Raw genomic sequence first — 22502 nt, forward strand, 5'->3', positions numbered from 1 at the left:
AACAAGCATTTGTATTGCAGTTTTCTGCATTTTTTATTTAGTGATTTTTTTTTATACAGTACATGTGTTTTCGCTGCAAGTCCTACAGAGAAGCTTATGGGAAACAAACCAGAAAAAATGGGATTATCTTACTCCAGTGGAATTTTTACTAAGACCCACTGCCCTATAGTCACTTTTGTGGTTTTTGCTACATTTTTTTGCATTGTTTCTACATTTTTCATGTCTCTAATTATTAGTCTTTAGCTTTTTTTCTGTGTTTTTGCCAGTGTTTTAAGCCTGCTCTTTGTATGCCATTTTCAGATGTTTTTCCCATAGGCAGAACATGTCACAAAAAAAAGCAAGGAAAAAAATAATAATGTAAAAATGCATGCTGTTTTAATCCCCTTCCTAAAAAGTGCTCCCAAGAAAACTACCGGTATATGTACCGTAAACAAAGCCTTAAAGGGGTTCTGCACTTTCAATTAACTGATGATCTATCCTCTGGATAGATCATCAGCTTCTGATCGGCGGGGGTCCGACACCCGGGACCCCCGCCGATCAGCTGTTTGAGAAGGCAGCGGCGCTGCAGCAGCGCCGCGGCCTTCTCACTGTTTACCGCCGGGCCGCCCGCCCACTGACGTCACGACTTGTATCAACTAGAGTGGGCGCGGCTAAGCTCTGTTAACTTGAATGGAGCTTAGCCGCGCCCACTCTAGTTGATACAAGTCGTGACGTCAGTGGGCGGGCGGCCCGGCGGTAAACAGTGAGAAGGCCGCGGCGCTGCTGGAGCGCCGCTGCCTTCTCAAACAGCTGATCGGCGGGGGTCCCGGGTGTCGGACCCCCGCCGATCAGAAGCTGATGATCTATCCAGAGGATAGATCATCAGTTAATTGAAAGTGCAGAACCCCTTTAAAGGGGTTTTATGGAAGTTTTATACTGATGATCTATTCCAGGGATGCTCAACCTGCGGCCCTCCAGCTGTTGTAAAACTACAACTCCCACCACGCCCTGCTGTAGGCTGATAGCTGTAGGCTGTTCAGGCATTCTGGGAGTTGTAGTTTTGCAACAGCTAGAGGGCCACAGGTTGAGCATGCCTGATCTTGTTAGGGTACTTTCACACTAGCGTTTTTCTTTTCCGGCATAGAGTTCCATCCTAGGGGCTCAATACCGGGGAAAAAATGATCAGTTTGATTCTAATGCATTCTGAATGGAGAGCAATCCGTTCAGGATGCATCAGGATGTCTTCAGTTCAGTCTTTTGATGTTTTAGGATGGAGTAAATACCGCAGCATGCCGCAGTTTTCTCTCCAGCCCAAAAAACTGCACACTTGCTGGAATGTCGGATCCGGCATTAATTTACATTGAAATGTATTAGTGCCGAATCCGGCATTAAAAATACCGCAATGCCGGATCCGTCCTTCCGGTCTGCATATGACAAATGGACAGATGGATCCGTTCTTGCAATACATTTGTGAGACTGATCCTCATCTGGATCCATCTGCAAATGCTGTCCGTTTGCATGCAGATTGCCTGAACCGGGCCGGATTACTCTGCCGCAAGTATGAAAGTAGCCTAGGTTATCAGTATCAGATCGGTCGAGCTCCAACACCCAGAACCCCCAGCAATCAGCTGTTTGAGAAGGCACCAGCAATCCTATGAGCACAGTGGCCTTCTGTCTGCTCAGCAAGCACAGTGTTGTACATAGTCTAGTTGGCTGCGCTTGATATTGCAGCTCAGCACCATTAACATCAATGGGACTGAGCTGGAACGATGACATGTGACCAATGGCCTGGTCTCAGGTGTTGGAGCCCCACAGATCAGATACTGATGACCTATCCAGAAGATAGATCCTCAGTAGAGATGAGCGAAGTTTTGAAAAATTTGATTCGGCAGCTTTGACAAACTTCAACAAGAAATTCAATTTGTTCCAATTTACTTCGTCACTAATCACTTTCCATTGTTTGTAGCGGGTGCAATGACGAGGAGTGGCGATTGCGCCACCCCCATCATTTAACCCCTCAGATGCCGCCTTCAACACTGATCATGGCATCTGAGACTCCCATTCAGGTGCTCAGGGGTTAATCCGGGGTTAAAAAAATAAAATTATACTCACATCATCTACTTGATCGCGGAGAGGCTTTCCGCTCCCGTCTTGATTGAAGAAAACATGCCAAAGAACTTGAGGCGAGCATGATGTCACCACATGATCACATTGGGCGCACACGATGGCATCATCAGTGACATTATCATTTCTTCAATCAAGAAGGGAGCGGATGGCCTCTCTGCGATCAGGTGAATGGGGTGAGTATATTTTTTTTAACTTTCAGCCACAATTTTAGGAAAAATTAATTTGTTACCACAAAGCGAATTACATTTTTCCTGAAATTCGGATCCACTTCGGATACTTTGATTAGCCCAACACTAGTCATCAGTGTAAAACTCCCAGAAAACCAAATTCAAGCATTTTCCTGGTTTCACTGGATTATTGTACAACATAAAAAGCTCCTACTAACCTGATAAATACCCTGCCACATGAGTGCGGCCAATTTAGTGGCCCCGACCAGTCTGTGCTTACATTGCTTAAATGATGATATGCCATACTGACACATGACCACTGAAGACATTTACTGGTCATCATACAGTATCAGTATGTAGTGCATGTGACTGCTGGGGCCAGTGGTTGGCTGCAACAGTCACATTTCAGTATGGCACACAGAGTGGGTGGGTGGACTACTGAACCAATAGCAGGTTTTATTTTATTATTTTGGAGAAAAGCAATTGGGTGCTTCTCAAAAACAATCCTAAATTCAGTATATAACAGCTGATTGGTATGGAGCTATGAACTAATCATCCCCACATATAGCACTGCTACCCATCCCCCAACTCAATGGTGGATAGTTATCAAACTGGTGTAAAGTAGAAGTGGCTTAGTTGTATATAGCAATCAATCAGCCCATAAGAGCTGTGAAAAATGAAAGGTGGAATTAGAATGGTTGCTATGGGCAACTAAGCCACTTCTACTTTACAACAGTTTGATAAATCTCCTTCCGTTGTTTTTTTAGGTTCCTTCCAACTTTCTGTTCCTTTGGCTACAGTTCTGCCTGGTTGAATTTAGATATAAACTGTACAAGTTCCGGTAAAATGTCTTTCTAAGGTAGGGTATAATAAAAACTGTTTTGATTATGGTAAATCTATGTACAATGCATTTGGAAAATCTTCAGACCCTTTCACTTGTCTCACATTTTGTTATGTTGTGGCCTGGTGCTGAAATAAATAAATAAATAAATAAATGAATAAAGTTTACCCCCCCCCCCCCATCATTCTGCACTCAATACCCCATGATGGGAAAGTGAAGACAGAATGTTAGAAATGTTATCAGAATTTATAAAAAAATAAAAATTTCGCATGTACATAATTATTCATACCCTTTGCCATAATACTTCAGATATTGCTCTGGGGGCCTCCCATTTCTCTTTATCATCTTTGAGATGTTTCTGCACCTTGATTGGAGTCCCCATGCGGTAAATTCAGTTGATTGGGCATGATTTGGAAAGAAAACCCCTGTCTATATATGTTCAGAGAATATCAGAGCAAAAACCAAGCCCTGAGGAGGAAGAACTGCCTGTAGAGCTCAGAAACCGGATTGTGGGGAGGCAAAGATCTGGAGAACGGTACAAAAAATTCTGCTGCACTGAAATCTCCCATGAGCAAAGTGGCCTCTATAAGGCTGGGTTCACACGGGCGAGATTTCTACTGCGGTGCAATGTGTGAGGTGAACGCATTGCACCCGCACTGAATCCGGACCCATTCATTTCTATGGGGCTGTGCACATGAGCAGTGATTTTCACGCATCACATGTGCGTTGCGTGAAAATTGCAGCATGCTCTATACTGTGCGTTTTTCATGCAACGCAGGCCCCATAGAAGTGATTGGGGCTGTGTGAAAATCGCAAGCATCCGCAAGCAAGTGCGGATGCGGTGCAATTTTCACGCATGGTTGCTAAGATGAAAGTCTATTCACTGTATTATTTTCCCTTATAACATGGTTATAAGGGAAAATAATAGCATTCTTTAATATAGAATGCTTAGTAGAAGGTCAATTGAAGGTTAAAAAAATAAAATAAAATGAACTCACCTCCTGCAATTGATCGCGTAGCTGCCGGTCTCCTGTTCTTTCTTCAGGACCTGTCAAAGGACTTGTGGTGACATCTCTGTGCTCATCACATGATCCATGTGATGAGCACAGTGACGTCACCACAGGTCCTTTGACAGGTCCTGAAGAAAGAACAGGAGACCGGCAGCTACCCGATCAATTGGAGGAGATGAGTTAATATATATATATTTTTTTTTTTAACCCTCAACTGACCTTCTACTAAGCATTCTGTATTAAAGAATGCTATTTTTTTCCCTTATAACCATGTTATAAGAGAAAATAATTACATCTACACAACCTTGAACCCAAACCTGAACTTCAGTGAAGAAGTTCGGGTCTGGGTACCACATTCAGTTTTTTATCACACGTGTGCAAAACGCATTGCACCCGTGCAATAAAACGGAATGCAATCGCAGTCAAAACTGACTGAAATTGCGTACCTACTCGCGTGGGTTTGCCACAATGCGCCCGGGACTCATCCTGAGCCAAAACGTGGCGCCCGTGTGAACCCATCCTAATTCCTAAATGGAAGAAGTTTGTAGCAACTAGGACTCTTCCTAGAGCCGGCTGCCTCACTAAACTAAGTAATGGGAGGAGAAGGGCTTTGGTAAAGTTCCAAAGATCCTGCGTGCAGATGAGAGACACTTACAGAAGGTGAACCATCACTGCAGCACTCCACAAATCTACTGTAGGTATATGGCAGTGACCAGAAAGAAACCTCTCCTAAGTAAAATATACATGAAATCCCGCCGGGAGTTTGTAAAACAGCACCCAAAGGACTCTCAGATTGTGAGAAACAAAATTCAAGTGTGATAAAACTAAGATTGAACTTTTTGCCCTCAATTCTAAGTGTCTTGTCTGGAGGACAAAAGCCAGGCTCTGCTCATCACCTGCCCAACATTCAGGAAAAGCTGAATGGCGCAAAATAAAGAAATATTCCCAATAAAAAGCTCTCCAGAGTGTTCTGGACCTCAGACTGGACCAAAGGTTGATCTTCCAACAATACATTTACCCTAAGCACAAAGCTAAGACAACAAAGGAGAACTCTTTGAATGTCCTTGAGTGGCCCAACATGAACTCTGACTTAAACCCAAATAACATTTCTGGAAAGACCTGAAAATAGCTTTCCACCAATGGACCCCATCCAACGTAACAGAGCTTTAGAGGATCGCAGCAAATCCCCAAATCCAGGTGTGCAAACCTTGCGGCATCATAAGTAGGGGAGACTGTAATTGCTGCCAAAGGTGCTTCAACTAAGTACTGAGCAATGGGTCTGAATACTTATGTCAATGCAATTAGTTTTTCAATAAATCAGCAAAGAGTTCAACCATTCTGTTTTCACTTTGTCATTATGGGGTGTTGAGTGCAGAATGATAGGGGAAAAACTAGATTTTTATTTTATTTTAGCACAAGGCCGCAAGATAAAATGTGAAAGGGTCTAAGGACTATCTGAGTGCATTCTATTTACTGTAGGTATTACTAGGACTATTCATCTAACCATGCAGCATTACTAAAATGCCATCTGTCTTCTCAAGAATGTTTCTAAGATGGTGGACCATCTGGTTCTTGTTACTTCCTGCTTTCATTTGTTGCCAAGGTGAAATAACAATTAAACAATTACTTTACTTAAAAGAATTACTTGTCATAATTCGTTTCTCGCACTGAGCATGAAATCAGCTGATGCCAGCTTTTAACAATGGTGGAATTCATTGTGAATGACAGTAACACTATAGTTTCGTCTAAAAGAAATTAAATTCTGCAAAATTTTTATATTCAACAAATTTTGTTACTAAATGAAAAAAATAAAATAAAATGACTGTTTGTCTAAAGACTCCTGAGTCCTAACATATAAAACAGCCGATGGTAAAGTGAAAAACATGAGAGTGAGATGACTTTCACAGACTTTCGGAATTAGTTATATTTAGAAGGATTTTCCAGGATGTTGATACTGATGACCTAACCTCAGGATAGGTTACCAGTATCTGATTGGTGGGGGTACAACACCCGGGACCCCCGCTGATCAACTGTTTGAGAAGGCAGTAGTGCTCCTGTGAGCGACGCAATCTTCTCTGTGCCGTACATTGTATAGCGGCTGTGCTTGGTATTATGCTCAGCCCCATTCACTTTTCAAACAGCTGATCGGTGGGGGTCCCAGGTGTCATATCCCCACCGATCAGATACTGATGACCTATTCAATTTCCCCAAAAATACTTTAAGGTTAGAGGGAATAAGAGTAACAAAGAATGAATAAATCAGAACAATGTATAATTTAGCTTCATTTCTTACCCAGGTAACAAGAGTTCGTGGAAAGCAGATCCATTGTGCATCTTCCACTTGGGTTTTAGATGCAACAAATCATTAGGCTCTGAATGTTGAGAGTTGATAGGGGTAACCACAGTCATGGAGGGACCGCTAGAAAACAAGGAAAAGGCTCAGCACTGGCATGATGAATTGTACTGCAAGAACTTAAAGGGACACTGACAGGCAAATTCAGCATATTGTGTTATATATCTGACATTACAGGTCTTATACAGTCTATTAGAAGCATGTAAGTATCCCCCCTGTCCACCTTCTAAATACCGAAATATAAAGTTTTATAACTTGCCTGTCTCCTCACCAATCTGCCCAAGGGGCGGCGTTTCATCTGAAAATGCGCCCAGCCAGCGGCTCCCAACTGCCGTGCTGTAGCCCCGCCCAGCTCATCAATATTCACTTCGCTGGGCGGGGCTACAACTCTCCCCAGTCACGATCCTGCGTATGGTTGATAGAATCCTCTTGGCAGCGTCCGTCTAATCCTCAGCTGCAGCCTCTGCCTCATGCGCATGCCCCAGGCACTGTTCAAAGCAGCGCTTCAGAGCTCCAAAGGGGTTAATGATAGTGCGGAGAGTTGTAGCCCCGCCCAGCGAAGTGAATATTGATGAGCTGGGCGGGGCTACAGAACGGCAGTTGGGAGCAGCTGGCTGGGCGCATTTTCAGATGAAACGCCGCCCCTTGGGCAGATTGGTGAGAAGACAGGCAAGTTATAAAACGTTATATTTCGGTATTTAGAAGGTGGACAGGGGGGATACTTACATGCTTTTAATAGACTGTATAAGACCTGTAATGTCAGATATATAACACAATATGCTGAATTTGCCTGTCAGTGTCCCTTTAAAACTGGCTGACTATGAAAGGAAATGTCTCCAGAAAAAGACCTATTGTTTAAATTATAATTTTTTTTAATATATATTTTTTTAATAACTGTAGGGGTGTGTGTTTTTAGTTTCCATATAACTATTTATATTAAAATAAATCATGGAAGCTTGCAGCTTTCACTTTGGCCCCTGAGTCTCACAATTAGGCTTGCCCTTCCTATTACGTAAAGATCTCCTCATAAGTAACCTTAGTGTCATCACAGGCAGAATTACAATGACAGCTAATCTATAAAGCTTATCTCCTCCCTATCCCTGCACAATGATCTCAGCACCGATCACAAAGCATGCCTTTCCCCTAGAAGTCAATTAGTTATCTCCAGTCTAAAGGTTCCTATGATCCATGTGGCTGCTGTAAAGCATCTCTATAAATACTGTTAACAGCAGCTCAGGAAAGATGGCCATCCCCATAATCATATATAGAAAATAGAATTAAAAAACTACATCACAAAATAAAAACAACTACAGTAATGTATGAGTGAGTAGGGCATGAATGTTTAAACCCCTCAGCATCTCAGAGGCACAAATAAAAGTAACCTGTTACTATGAAAATACAATGTAAGCTACAGGGCGCATGTTATAGAGCAGGAGGAGCTGAGCAGACTGATATGTAGCTTTGTGGGAAAATATTTAATATAACATGTAATTTATACATTTATATCAGTGCTCATTCTGGCTTTGACGTCAAGGAATCGGTCCGATCAGTGATTACCAATCTTCCCTCTGTGACTGTGGATAGGCTTGAACAAACGAGCTTCAGATCATAGATCCGAAGTCGATTTGTTCAACAACTTTGTGGTTGAATGTCCCACTATGTTCCCAGGCCCCTCACACAGATCACCCAGATTGTACTTACATCGCTCCCCGGCACCCGCATCACTTGTGATGCCGGCACAGCTGCCGCTGCATCTCCCAATCACGCGGATGAAAACATCCAGCGACGGGGAAGGTGGGGTTCAGCCAATAGCAGGCCGCGATGGGAACAACTCTAGCATCAGCTTGTTCCCACCGTGGCCTGCTATTGGGGGGGCCCCCCCAAAACCAGATGTTTTCATCTGCATCAGAAGCGACGCGGATGTCGGGGAGCAAGATAAGTACAATCTGTGTGAGGGTCTTGGTTAACCCCTTTAATGCTGTTTCTGTACAGCATTAAAATGTATTGGCTTAGCTTGGCCAAACTTCATCTCGCCCAAAGGTGCACAAGACTTTGGTGAATTAATACGATATCCCTATCTGCGTATTTAAAGGCATTTTAAAATAGGAATCCGAAGTGGGCTTTGGTACTGGCTGGTGCCACGGTACCAAAGCCCACTTCGGATTCCTATTACAAAATGTTCTTAAATATGCAGATAGGAGTACTGTAGTAATTCACCAACGTTTCGCACAACTTTGGGCAAGACAAAGATTGGCTACACGGAGCCGATACATTTTAATGCTGTATGGAACCAGCATTAACAACAACATTTTTGAATAAATCGACTTCGGATCTATGATCCAAAGCTCATTTCGCTGAAGCCCAACTGTGGATATAGGCATAGTGCCAGATTTATCATGACTCTGACAGCTCACTCCACTTTCACATATGGCTAAAGTCAGTTTTAGCCAAGTCAGATTTATGATTGGCCCTTTAAGACTGTAATAAATGTGGTTTGACGGTAGCAGTTTATCCATCAGTAAGCAGCTTTACAAAAGTCGCACATCTTTACGAAAAAGTTGCACGTCTTTACAAAAAAGTCGCACGTTCTATTAAAAAGTCTCATAAGATAAGCATGGTCCTCACTGGAGTGAAATTGCACATTTTTTTGCAACTTTTTTGTGACTTTTTAAATAGTCCCAATAGTAAATCTGTCTAGAGATTAATTTACATAGAAAAACACGCCCACTTTCAGAAAACTGGCGAGCATAGTGCAGAGCAGAAAAAAGTCTCACATTTTTGTGCAGTTTTTGTGATTGCGCAAAAATTTGCGACTTTTTGACTCAATTATTATGACTTGAGCTAATGATAAATCTGGCCCATAGTTGTCAATCACTGATAGGACCGCCTCCTTGACTTCAAAGCTCAGAATGAGCAGGAATTTAAAGGAATGAAATACACATTTTACTGAATCTTTTCCCACTAAACTATCTACCAATTTGCTCAGCTCATTTTGTTCTATAACATGCTGCCTGCAGCTCAAACACAATGTCCAATGTGATAATTCCCTTTAAATGGGGTTTTACAGTTTCGGCAAATATATATATGTTATTTTCCATATAATAATAGGTTATGCATTTTTTTCAGTAGACTTTCTGTATCAGTTGACACTCTTATGTAGAGATCTGTGCTTGCAGAACTTTGTCATGTTATGAGCCATGGACCTGTGTGTCCATCACAGGACCAAAACAGATGTTCATCCTCTGTAACAAAAGAAGGTTCCCATTGAATGCAGCAAGCAGAGATTTAAAAATGAGTAATGATACATAAATTATATATAGAAAAGTGTAGAAATTTTCACTCTACAAAAATGTTAAATGTATCTACTGGAACTGTTAGAGAAAATTAAAGATACAAGTTTAAGGTTCTCTGGTTTCTTGAATCTTCTACTACTCAGAACCCATTATATAAATTGATGTAACATGCAGCCGTTCTCCTTCATGGGAGGTTAAGAAGCATCCATTGTGCAGTTTCTCAAAACCATAATGGATCTTCACACATAATTCCCTAGCACAACTTGGATGACACTACCTCAAAGAAAAAAACTAATCTTGGCACTTATTACAGAGATGACTGCCACATGAGGATGTTTTAAGTGCAACTGGCAGTGCTGACTAGTCCCCAGTGCCCAAATCTTACTCTGTATATTGGATGCTGTACTTCTTATAATCCCTACTAAGCTTATTAAGCGATTATCACACAGGACTATTGCCAGTGTCTGCATGAGTTGATGTTAAGAACTGTTAACAAGAAAGAAAAATGAATTGCCATGTCTACTGTGCATAAACCTTCTCTTGGGTTCTTCTATTCCCCACCATGAACCTGTAGCAGGTGTTCCTAGATTTTGATTAATAATGGTAGTATTGATGGGAAATACAATTTTGTCTAAAGAAGCCTGAAAACAACATAAATATTGCAGAAGATTATCTACTATACATTTGAATAGAAGATCCAGCTAAATTCTATAGGATTATGCAGCAGTAATAGTAGCAATGGCATCACCTACTCAAACATATTAGTGCTGTGTTATACCAATGTGGTTTCTTCATCTATTATACCGTGTGAGTAGGGATGAGCGAACTCGAACTGTATAGTTCGGGTTCGTACCGAATTTTGGGGTGTCCGTGACACGGACCCGAACCCGGACATTTTCGTAAAAGTCCGGGTTCGGGTTCGGTGTTCGTCGCTTTCTTGGCGCTTTTGTGACGCTTTCTTGGCGCTTTTTGAAAGGCTGCAAAGCAGCCAATCAACAAGCGTCATACTACTTGCCCCAAGAGGCCATCACAGCCATGCCTACTATTGGCATGGCTGTGATTGGCCAGAGCACCATGTGACCCAGCCTCTATTTAAGCTGGAGTCACATAGCGCCGCCCGTCACTCTGCTCTGATTAGCGTAGGGAGAGGTTGCGGCTGCGACAGTAGGGCGAGATTAGGCAGATTAACTCCTCCAAAGGACTTGATTAACTGATCGATCTGCAGCTGTGGATCATTGAGCTGCTGATCCTCAATTGCTCACTGTTTTTAGGCTGCACAGACCGTTTGTCAGTCTCATTTTTCTGGGGTGATCGGCGGCCATTTTGTGTCTTGTGGTGCGCCAGCACAAGCTGCGACCAAGTGCATTTAACCCTCAATGGTGTGGTTGTTTTTTGGCTAAAGCCTACATCAGGGTGAAGCTGTCACACCAAGTGCATTTAACCAGCAATAGTCTGTTCATTTTTTGGCCATATACAAAATCAGGGGCAAGCTGCGCCTGTCACCAAGTGCATTTAACCCTCAATGGTGTGGTTGTTTTTTGGCTAAAGCCTACATCAGGGTGAAGCTGTGACACCAAGTGCATTTAACCAGCAATAGTCTGTTCATTTTTTGGCCATATACAAAATCAGGGGCAAGCTGCGCCTGTCACCAAGTGCATTTAACCCTCAATGGTGTGGTTGTTTTTTGGCTAAAGCCTACATCAGGGTGAAGCTGTCACACCAAGTGCATTTAACCAGCAATAGTCTGTTCATTTTTTGGCCATATACAAAATCAGGGGCAAGCTGCGCCTGTCACCAAGTGCATTTAACCCTCAATGGTGTGGTTGTTTTTTGGCTAAAGCCTACATCAGGGTGAAGCTGTCACACCAAGTGCATTTAACCAGCAATAGTCTGTTTATTTTTTGGCCATATCCCAGTCTAATTCTGTCACTAAATCCATACCGGTCACCCAGCGCCTAAATACTAGGCCTCAAATTTATATCCAGCTAAATCTGTCCCTAGTGCTGTAGCTGGGCGAGTTATTTAGTGTCCGTTCAAGCACATTTCTTGTTCTGGGTTGAAATACAATTCCCAATTTAGCAATTTCATAATTTAGTGGTTCCTGCTATATCAGAGCTATTTGAAATCTATCCCAAAAAGGGTATATAATATTGAAGGTGCACATTGGGTCATTCAGAATAACTTCACACACACCCGCTACTGTGTATTTCCAAGTCTAATTCTGTCACTAAACCCATACCTGTCACCCAGCGCCTAAATACTAGGCCTCAAATTTAAATCCCTCTAAATCTCTCGTTACCGCTGTACTGTTGTTGCTGGGCAAGATATTTAGTGTCCGTCAAAGCACATTTTTTGTTCTGGGTTGAAGTACAATTCCCAATTTAGCAATTTCATAATTTAGTGGTTCCTGCTATATCAGAGCTATTTGGAATCTATCCCTAAAAGGGTATATAATATTGAAGGTGCACATTGGGTCATTCAGAATAACTTCACACACACCCGCTACTGTGTATTTCCAAGTCTAATTCTGTCACTAAACCCATACCTGTCACCCAGCGCCTAAATACTAGGCCTCAAATTTAAATCCCTCTAAATCTCTCGTTACCGCTGTACTGTTGTTGCTGGGCAAGATATTTAGTGTCCGTCAAAGCACATTTTTTGTTCTGGGTTGAAGTACAATTCCCAATTTAGCAATTTCATAATTTAGTGGTTTCTGCTATATCAGAGCTATTTGAAATCTATCCCTAAAAGGGTATATAATATTGAAGGTGCACATTGGGTCATTCAGAATAACTTCACACACACGCTTCTGTGCATTTCCAAGTCTAATTCTGTCACTAAATCCATACCGGTGACCCAGCGCCTAAATACTAGGCCTCAAATTTAAATCCCTCTAAATCTCTCGTTACCCACCGCTGTACTGTTGTTGCTGGGCAAGATATTTAGTGTCCGTCAAAGCACATTTTTTGTTCTGGGTTGAAGTACAATTCCCAATTTAGCAATTTCATAATTTAGTGGTTTCTGCTATATCAGAGCTATTTGAAATCTATCCCTAAAAGGGTATATAATATTGAAGGTGCACATAGGGTCATTCAGAATAACTTCACACACACGCTTCTGTGCATTTCCAAGTCTAATTCTGTCACTAAATCCATACCGGTGACCCAGCGCCTAAATACTAGGCCTCAAATTTAAATCCCTCTAAATCTCTCGTTACCCACCGCTGTACTGTTGTTGCTGGGCAAGATATTTAGTGTCCGTCAAAGCACATTTTTTGTTCTGGGTTGAAGTACAATTCCCAATTTAGCAATTTCATAATTTAGTGGTTTCTGCTATATCAGAGCTATTTGAAATCTATCCCTAAAAGGGTATATAATATTGAAGGTGCACATAGGGTCATTCAGAATAACTTCACACACACGCTTCTGTGCATTTCCAAGTCTAATTCTGTCACTAAATCCATACCGGTGACCCAGCGCCTAAATACTAGGCCTCAAATTTAATCCCTCTAAATCTCTCGTTACCCGCTGTACTGTTGTTGCTGGGCAAGATATTTAGTGTCCGTCAAAGCACATTTTTTGTTCTGGGTTGAAGTACAATTCCCAATTTAGCAATTTCATAATTTAGTGGTTCCTGCTATATCAGAGCTATTTGAAATCTATCCCTAAAAGGGTATATAATATTGAAGGTGCACATTGGGTCATTCAGAATAACTTCACACACACCGCTACTGTGTATTTCCAAGTCTAATTCTGTCACTAAACCCATACCTGTCACCCAGCGCCTAAATACTAGGCCTCAAATTTAAATCCCTCTAAATCTCTCGTTACCCGCTGTACTGTTGTTGCTGGGCAAGATATTTAGTGTCCGTCAAAGCACATTTTTTGTTCTGGGTTGAAGTACAATTCCCAATTTAGCAATTTCATAATTTAGTGGTTTCTGCTATATCAGAGCTATTTGAAATCTATCCCTAAAAGGGTATATAATATTGAAGGTGCACATTGGGTCATTCAGAATAACTTCACACACACGCTTCTGTGCATTTCCAAGTCTAATTCTGTCACTAAACCCATACCTGTCACCCAGCGCCTAAATACTAGGCCTCAAATTTAAATCCCTCTAAATCTCTCGTTACCCCGCTGTACTGTTGTTGCTGGGCAAGATATTTAGTGTCCGTCAAAGCACATTTTTTGTTCTGGGTTGAAGTACAATTCCCAATTTAGCAATTTCATAATTTAGTGGTTTCTGCTATATCAGAGCTATTTGAAATCTATCCCTAAAAGGGTATATAATATTGAAGGTGCACATTGGGTCATTCAGAATAACTTCACACACACGCTTCTGTGCATTTCCAAGTCTAATTCTGTCACTAAATCCATACCGGTGACCCAGCGCCTAAATACTAGGCCTCAAATTTAAATCCCTCTAAATCTCTCGTTACCCACCGCTGTACTGTTGTTGCTGGGCAAGATATTTAGTGTCCGTCAAAGCACATTTTTTGTTCTGGGTTGAAGTACAATTCCCAATTTAGCAATTTCATAATTTAGTGGTTTCTGCTATATCAGAGCTATTTGAAATCTATCCCTAAAAGGGTATATAATATTGAAGGTGCACATAGGGTCATTCAGAATAACTTCACACACACGCTTCTGTGCATTTCCAAGTCTAATTCTGTCACTAAATCCATACCGGTGACCCAGCGCCTAAATACTAGGCCTCAAATTTAAATCCCTCTAAATCTCTCGTTACCCGCTGTCCTGTTGTAGCTGGGAAAGTTATTTAGTGCCCGTCAAAGCACATTTTTTGTTCTGGGTTGAAGTACAATTCCCAATTTAGCAATTTCATAATTTAGTGGTTCCTGCTATATCAGAGCTATTTGAAATCTATCCCAAAAAGGGTATATAATATTCAAGGTGCACATTGGGTCATTCAGAATAACTTCACACACACGCTTCTGTGCATTTCCAAGTCTAATTCTGTCACTAAATCCATACCGGTCACCCAGCGCCTAAATACTAGGCCTCAAATTTAAATCCCTCTAAATCTCTCGTTACCCACCGCTGTACTGTTGTTGCTGGGCAAGATATTTAGTGTCCGTCAAAGCACATTTTTTGTTCTGGGTTGAAGTACAATTCCCAATTTAGCAATTTCATAATTTAGTGGTTTCTGCTATATCAGAGCTATTTGAAATCTATCCCTAAAAGGGTATATAATATTGAAGGTGCACATAGGGTCATTCAGAATAACTTCACACACACGCTTCTGTGCATTTCCAAGTCTAATTCTGTCACTAAATCCATACCGGTGACCCAGCGCCTAAATACTAGGCCTCAAATTTAAATCCCTCTAAATCTCTCGTTACCGCTGTCCTGTTGTAGCTGGGAAAGTTATTTAGTGCCCGTCAAAGCACATTTTTTGTTCTGGGTTGAAGTACAATTCCCAATTTAGCAATTTCATAATTTAGTGGTTCCTGCTATATCAGAGCTATTTGAAATCTATCCCAAAAAGGGTATATAATATTCAAGGTGCACATTGGGTCATTCAGAATAACTTCACACACACGCTTCTGTGCATTTCCAAGTCTAATTCTGTCACTAAATCCATACCGGTCACCCAGCGCCTAAATACTAGGCCTCAAATTTATATCCCGCTGAATTTGAATACAATACATTGGGCCAAATAATATATTTGTTGTTGTGGTGAACCATAACAATGAGAAAAACATCTAGTAAGGGACGCGGACGTGGACATGGTCGTGGTGGTGTTAGTGGACCCTCTGGTGCTGGGAGAGGACGTGGCCGTTCTGCCACATCCACACGTCCTAGTGTACCAACTACCTCAGGTCCCAGTAGCCGCCAGAATTTACAGCGATATATGGTGGGGCCCAATGCCGTTCTAAGGATGGTAAGGCCTGAGCAGGTACAGGCATTAGTCAATTGGGTGGCCGACAGTGGATCCAGCACGTTCACATTATCTCCCACCCAGTCTTCTGCAGAAAGCGCACAGATGGCGCCTGAAAACCAACCCCATCAGTCTGTCACATCACCCCCATGCATACCAGGGAAACTGTCTCAGCCTCAAGTTATGCAGCAGTCTCTTATGCTGTTTGAAGACTCCGCTGGCAGGGTTTCCCAAGGGCATCCACCTAGCCCTTCCCCAGCGGTGAAAGACATAGAATGCACTGACGCACAACCACTTATGTTTCCTGATGATGAGGACATGGGAATACCACCTCAGCATGTCTCTGATGATGACGAAACACAGGTGCCAACTGCTGCGTCTTTCTGCAGTGTGCAGACTGAACAGGAGGTCAGGGATCAAGACTGGGTGGAAGACGATGCAGGGGACGATGAGGTCCTAGACCCCACATGGAATGAAGGTCGTGCCACTGACTTTCACAGTTCGGAGGAAGAGGCAGTGGTGAGACCGAGCCAACAGCGTAGCAAAAGAGGGAGCAGTGGGCAAAAGCAGAACACCCGCCGCCAAGAGACTCCGCCTGCTACTGACCGCCGCCATCTGGGACCGAGCACCCCAAAGGCAGCTTCAAGGAGTTCCCTGGCATGGCACTTCTTCAAACAATGTGCTGACGACAAGACCCGAGTGGTTTGCACGCTGTGCCATCAGAGCCTGAAGCGAGGCATTAACGTTCTGAACCTGAGCACAACCTGCATGACCAGGCACCTGCATGCAAAGCATGAACTGCAGTGGAGTAAACACCTTAAAACCAAGGAAGTCACTCAGGCTCCCCCTGCTACCTCTTCTGCTGCTGCCGCCTCGGCCTATTCTGCTGCTGCCGCCTCGGCCTCTTCCTCCGCCTCTGGAGGAACGTTGGCACCTGCCGCCCAGCAAACAGGGGATGTACCACCAACACCACCACCACCACCTCCGTCACCAAGCGTCTCAACCATGTCACACGCCAGCGTTCAGCTCTCCATCTCACAAACATTTGATAGAAAGCGTAAATTCCCACCTAGCCACCCTCGATCCCTGGCCCTGAATGCCAGCATTTCTAAACTACTGGCCTATGAAATGCTGTCATTTAGGCTGGTGGACACAGACAGCTTCAAACAGCTCATGTCGCTTGCTGTCCCACAGTATGTTGTTCCCAGCCGGCACTACTTCTCCAAGAGAGCCGTGCCTTCCCTGCACAACCAAGTATCCGATAAAATCAAGTGTGCACTGCGCAACGCCATCTGTAGCAAGGTCCACCTAACCACAGATACGTGGACCAGTAAGCACGGCCAGGGACGCTATATCTCCCTAACTGCACACTGGGTAAATGTAGTGGCAGCTGGGCCCCAGGCGGAGAGCTGTTTGGCGCACGTCCTGCCGCCGCCAAGGATCGCAGGGCAACATTCTTTGCCTCCTGTTGCCACCTCCTCCTTCTCGGCTTCCTCCTCCTCTTCTTCCACCTGCTCATCCAGTCAGCCACACACCTTCACCACCAACTTCAGCACAGCCCGGGGTAAACGTCAGCAGGCCATTCTGAAACTCATATGTTTGGGGGACAGGCCCCACACCGCACAGGAGTTGTGGCGGGGTATTGAACAACAGACCGACGAGTGGTTGCTGCCGGTGAGCCTCAAGCCCGGCCTGGTGGTGTGTGATAATGGGCGAAATCTCGTTGCAGCTCTGGGACTAGCCAATTTGACGCACATCCCTTGCTTGGCGCATGTGCTGAATTTGGTGGTGCAGAAGTTCATTCACAACTACCCCGACATGTCAGAGCTGCTGCATAAAGTGCGGGCCGTCTGTTCGCGCTTCCGGCGTTCACATCCTGCCGCTGCTCGCCTGTCTGCGCTACAGCGTAACTTCGGCCTTCCCGCTCACCGCCTCATATGCGACGTGCCCACCAGGTGGAACTCCACCTTGCACATGCTGGACAGACTGTGCGAGCAGCAGCAGGCCATAGTGGAGTTTCAGCTGCAGCACGCACGGGTCAGTCGCACTACAGAACAGCACCACTTCACCACCAATGACTGGGCCTCCATGCGAGACCTGTGTGCCCTGTTGCGCTGTTTCGAGTACTCCACCAACATGGCCAGTGGCGATGACACCGTTATCAGCGTTACAATACCACTTCTATGTCTCCTTGAGAAAACACTTAGGGCGATGATGGAACAGGAGGTGGCCCAGGAGGAGGAGGAGGAGGATGAGGAAGAGGGGTCATTTTTAGCACTTTCAGGCCAGTCTCTTCGAAGTGACTCAGAGGGAGGTTTTTTGCAACAGCAGAGGCCAGGTACAAATGTGGCCAGCCAGGGCCCACTACTGGAGGACGAGGAGGACGAGGATGAGGAGGAGGTGGAGGAGGATGAGGATGAAGCATGGTCACAGCGGGGTGGCACCCAACGCAGCTCGGGTCCATCACTGGTGCGTGGCTGGGGGGAAAGGCAGGACGATGACGATACGCCTCCCACAGAGGACAGCTTGTCCTTACCCCTGGGCAGCCTGGCACACATGAGCGACTACATGCTGCAGTGCCTGCGCAACGACAGCAGAGTTGCCCACATTTTAACCTGTGCGGACTACTGGGTTGCCACCCTGCTGGATCCACGCTACAAAGACAATGTGCCCACCTTACTTCCTGCACTGGAGCGTGATAGGAAGATGCGCGAGTACAAGCGCACGTTGGTAGACGCGCTACTGAGAGCATTCCCAAATGTCACAGGGGAACAAGTGGAAGCCCAAGGCCAAGGCAGAGGAGGAGCAAGAGGTCGCCAAGGCAGCTGTGTCACGGCCAGCTCCTCTGAGGGCAGGGTTAGCATGGCAGAGATGTGGAAAACTTTTGTCAACACGCCACAGCTAACTGCACCACCACCTGATACGCAACGTGTTAGCAGGAGGCAACATTTCACTAACATGGTGGAACAGTACGTGTGCACACCCCTCCACGTACTGACTGATGGTTCGGCCCCATTCAACTTCTGGGTCTCTAAATTGTCCACGTGGCCAGAGCTAGCCTTTTATGCCTTGGAGGTGCTGGCCTGCCCGGCAGCCAGCGTTTTGTCTGAACGTGTATTCAGCACGGCAGGGGGCGTCATTACAGACAAACGCAGCCGCCTGTCTACAGCCAATGTGGACAAGCTGACGTTCATAAAAATGAACCAGGCATGGATCCCACAGGACCTGTCCGTCCCTTGTCCAGATTAGACATTAACTACCTCCCCATAACCATATATTATTGGACTCCAGGGCACTTCCTCATTCAATCCTATTTTTATTTTCATTTTACCATTATATTGCGATGCTACCCAAAGTTGAATGAACCTCTCCTCTGCCTGTGTGCTAGGCCTAAATATATGCCAATGGACTGTTGCAGTGGTGGCTGACATGAAGCCTGATTCTCTGCTATGACATGCAGACTAATTCTCTGCTGACATGAAGCCAGATTGTCTGTTACGGGACCTCTCTCCTCTGCCTGGGTGCTGGGCCTAAATTTATGACAATGGACTGTTGCAGTGGTGGCTGACGTGAAGCCTGATTCTCTGCTATGACATGCAGACTGATTCTCTGCTGACATGAAGCCAGATCCTCTGTTACGGGACCTCTCTCCTCTGCCTGGGTGCTGGGCCTAAATTTATGACAATGGACTGTTGCAGTGGTGGCTGACGTGAAGCCTGATTCTCTGCTATGACATGCAGACTGATTCTCTGCTGACATGAAGCCAGATCCTCTGTTACGGGACCTCTCTCCTCTGCCTGGGTGCTGGGCCTAAATTTATGACAATGGACTGTTGCAGTGGTGGCTGACGTGAAGCCTGATTCTCTGCTATGACATGCAGACTGATTCTCTGCTGACATGAAGCCAGATTGTCTGTTACGGGACCTTTCTCCTCTGCCTGGGTTCTGGGCCTAAATTTATGAAAATTGACTCTTACAGTGGTGGGTGACGTGAAGCCTGATTCTCTGCTATGATATGAAGACTGATTCTCTGCTGACATGAAGCCAGATTGTCTGTTACGGGACCTTTCTCCTCTGCCTGGGTTCTGGGCCTAAATTTATGAAAATTGACTCTTACAGTGGTGGGTGACGTGAAGCCTGATTCTCTGCTATGATATGAAGACTGATTCTCTGCTGACATGAAGCCAGATTCTCTGTTACGGGACCTCTCTCCTCTGCCTGGGTGCTGGGCCTAAATTTATGACAATGGACTGTTGCAGTGGTGGCTGACGTGAAGCCTGATTCTCTGCTATGACATGCAGACTGATTCTCTGCTGACATGAAGCCAGATTCTCTGTTACGGGACCTCTCTCCTCTGCCTGTGTGTGTGCTGGGCCTAAATATATGCCAATGGACTGTTGCAGTGGTGGCTGACGTGAAGCCTCATTCTCTGCTATGACATGCAGACTAATTCTCTGCTGACATGAAGACAGATTCTCTGTTACGGGACCTCTCTCCTCTGCCTGGGTGCCGGGGCCTAAATATCTGAGAATGGACTGTTCCAGTGGTGGGTGACGGGAAGCCAGATTCTCTGCTATGGAACCTCTCTCCAATTGATTTTGGTTAATTTTTATTTATTTAATTTTTATTTTAATTCATTTCCCTATCCACATTTGTTTGCAGGGGATTTACCTACATGTTGCTGCCTTTTGCAGCCCTCTAGCTCTTTCCTGGGCTGTTTTACAGCCTTTTTAGTGCCGAAAAGTTCGGGTCCCCATTGACTTCAATGGGGTTCGGGTTCGGGACGAAGTTCGGATCGGGTTCGGATCCCGAACCCGAACATTTCCGGGATGTTCGGCCGAACTTCTCGAACCCGAACATCCAGGTGTTCGCTCAACTCTACGTGTGAGTCTAATGAAGACAATCACTTTTCAAATTCTATGGCACATGGATGTCCTAGTGTAGTGTCAGGGGAGAGAGCAGCAGACAAACAATTGCCCTCACAAAGAATTGCATTCATAAAAAGGTTTCAGACTCCTTGCTACTGGCATCAGATTGTGAAGTTTCATGGTAACTTGTGGTTGCTTGCTGCCACGATTACATTAAATAAAAGGGTTGCAACAAGAGATGAGCAAATCGAGGCTGACTAAGTGGAATTTGATCTAAATTTAACCTCCTCCGGACCGCCTAACGCAGGATTGCGTTCCGGAGGCGGTCGATTCATTCCTCCTTGACGCGTCGGCGCGTCATCTCGCGAGACGTGAGATTTCCTGTGAATGCGCGCACACAGGAGCGCGCGTTCACAGGAACTGGAGGTAAGCAAGCTGATCTACAGCCTGCCAGCGGCGATCATTCGCTGGCAGGCTGAAGATGCGATTTTTTTAACCCCTTAAAGGTATATTAGACGCTGTTTTGTTAACAGCGTCTGATATACCTGCTACCTGGTCCTCTGGTGGTCCCTTTTGCTTGGATCGACCACCAGAGGACACAGGCAGCTCTGTAAAGTAGCACCAAACACCACTACACTACACCCCCCTGTCACTTATTAACCCCTTATTAACCCATGATCACCCCCTGTCATTTATCCCCCCCGTAAGGCTCCATTCAGACGTCCGTATGTGTTTTGCGGATCCGTGGATTCACGGATCCGCAAAACACATACGGACGTCTGAATGGAGTCTTACAGGGGGGTGATCAATGACAGGGGGTGATCACCCCATATAGACTCCCTGATCACCCCCTGTCATTGATCACCCCCCTGTAAGGCTCCATTCAGACGTCCGTGGGTGTTTTGCGGATCCACGGATCCGCAAAAAACATACGGACGTCTGAATGGAGCCTTACAGGGGGGTGATCACCCCATATAGACTCCCTGATCATCCCCCTGTCATTGATCACCCCCCTGTAAGGATCCATTCAGACGTCCATAAGTGTTTTGCGGATCCGCGGATCCACGGATCCGCAAAACACGGACACCGCGGATCCGCAAAACACGGACACCGGCAATGTACTTTCCGCATTTTGCGGATCCGCACATTGCCAGAACTATATAGAAAATGCCTTTTCTTGTCCGCAATTGGGGCTCCACAAAAAACGCAGTGTTCGCCCGATCAGGCCTGATCTTATGCGCCCACTTGCGTTCAGTCGCCCCACCGCAGTGACAGAAATTATTTTTTTCTGATCACTGCAAAAACACTGTAAAATCGCTGCGGCGTTATAAAAAGATCACTTTTGAGGGGCATGGCGAGTTCGTAGAATAATTTTTTTTGTCACAAGTTAGCGGAAATTGGTTTTTAGTTCTTTCTGTTTTTTCTTACAAAGTCTCATATTCCACTAACTTGTGACAAAAAAATAAAATTTCACATGAACTCACCATACCCCTCACGGAATCCAAATGCGTAAATTTTTTTTGACATTTATATTCCAGACTTCTTCTCATGCTTTAGGGCCCCTAAAATGCCAGGGCAGTATAAATACCCCACATGTGACCCCATTTTGGAAAGAAGACACCCCAAGGTATTTGCTGAGAGGCATATTGAGTCCATGAAAGATTGAACTTTTTGTCACAAGTTAGCGGAAAGGGAGACTTTGTGAGAAAAAAACAAAAGAAAATCAATTTCCGCTAACTTGTGCCAAAAAACAACAACTTCTATGAACTCGCCATGCCCCTCAGGGAATACCTTGAGGTGTCTTCTTTCCAAAATGGGGTCACTTGTGGGGAATTTATACTGCCCTGACATTTTAGAGGCCCTAAAGCGTGAGAAGAAGTCTGGAATCCAAATGCGTAAAAAATGCCCTCCTAAAAGGTACCCATTGGAATTTGGGCCCCTTTGCGCACCTAGGCTGCAAAATAG

At 44.7% G+C, this 22502-nt stretch overlaps 1 protein-coding gene across 1 annotated transcript in view; it reads right to left on the minus strand.

The window, feature by feature from the left end:
• The window catches only part of CORIN (corin, serine peptidase), a 521382-nt gene that overhangs the window by 104400 nt on the left and 394480 nt on the right, over nucleotides 1-22502 (minus strand). The window contains exons 17-18 of the mRNA XM_044298842.1: nucleotides 6417-6542; nucleotides 4695-4701 (exon numbers count right to left, since the gene is read on the minus strand). Of these exons, the coding sequence (XP_044154777.1) occupies nucleotides 4695-4701; nucleotides 6417-6542 (133 nt within the window). The remainder of the gene's footprint in view (nucleotides 1-4694; nucleotides 4702-6416; nucleotides 6543-22502) is intronic.

This window comes from Bufo gargarizans, chromosome 1 (genome assembly GCF_014858855.1).
Source record: "Bufo gargarizans isolate SCDJY-AF-19 chromosome 1, ASM1485885v1, whole genome shotgun sequence".
NCBI classification, from domain to species: domain Eukaryota; kingdom Metazoa; phylum Chordata; class Amphibia; order Anura; family Bufonidae; genus Bufo; species Bufo gargarizans.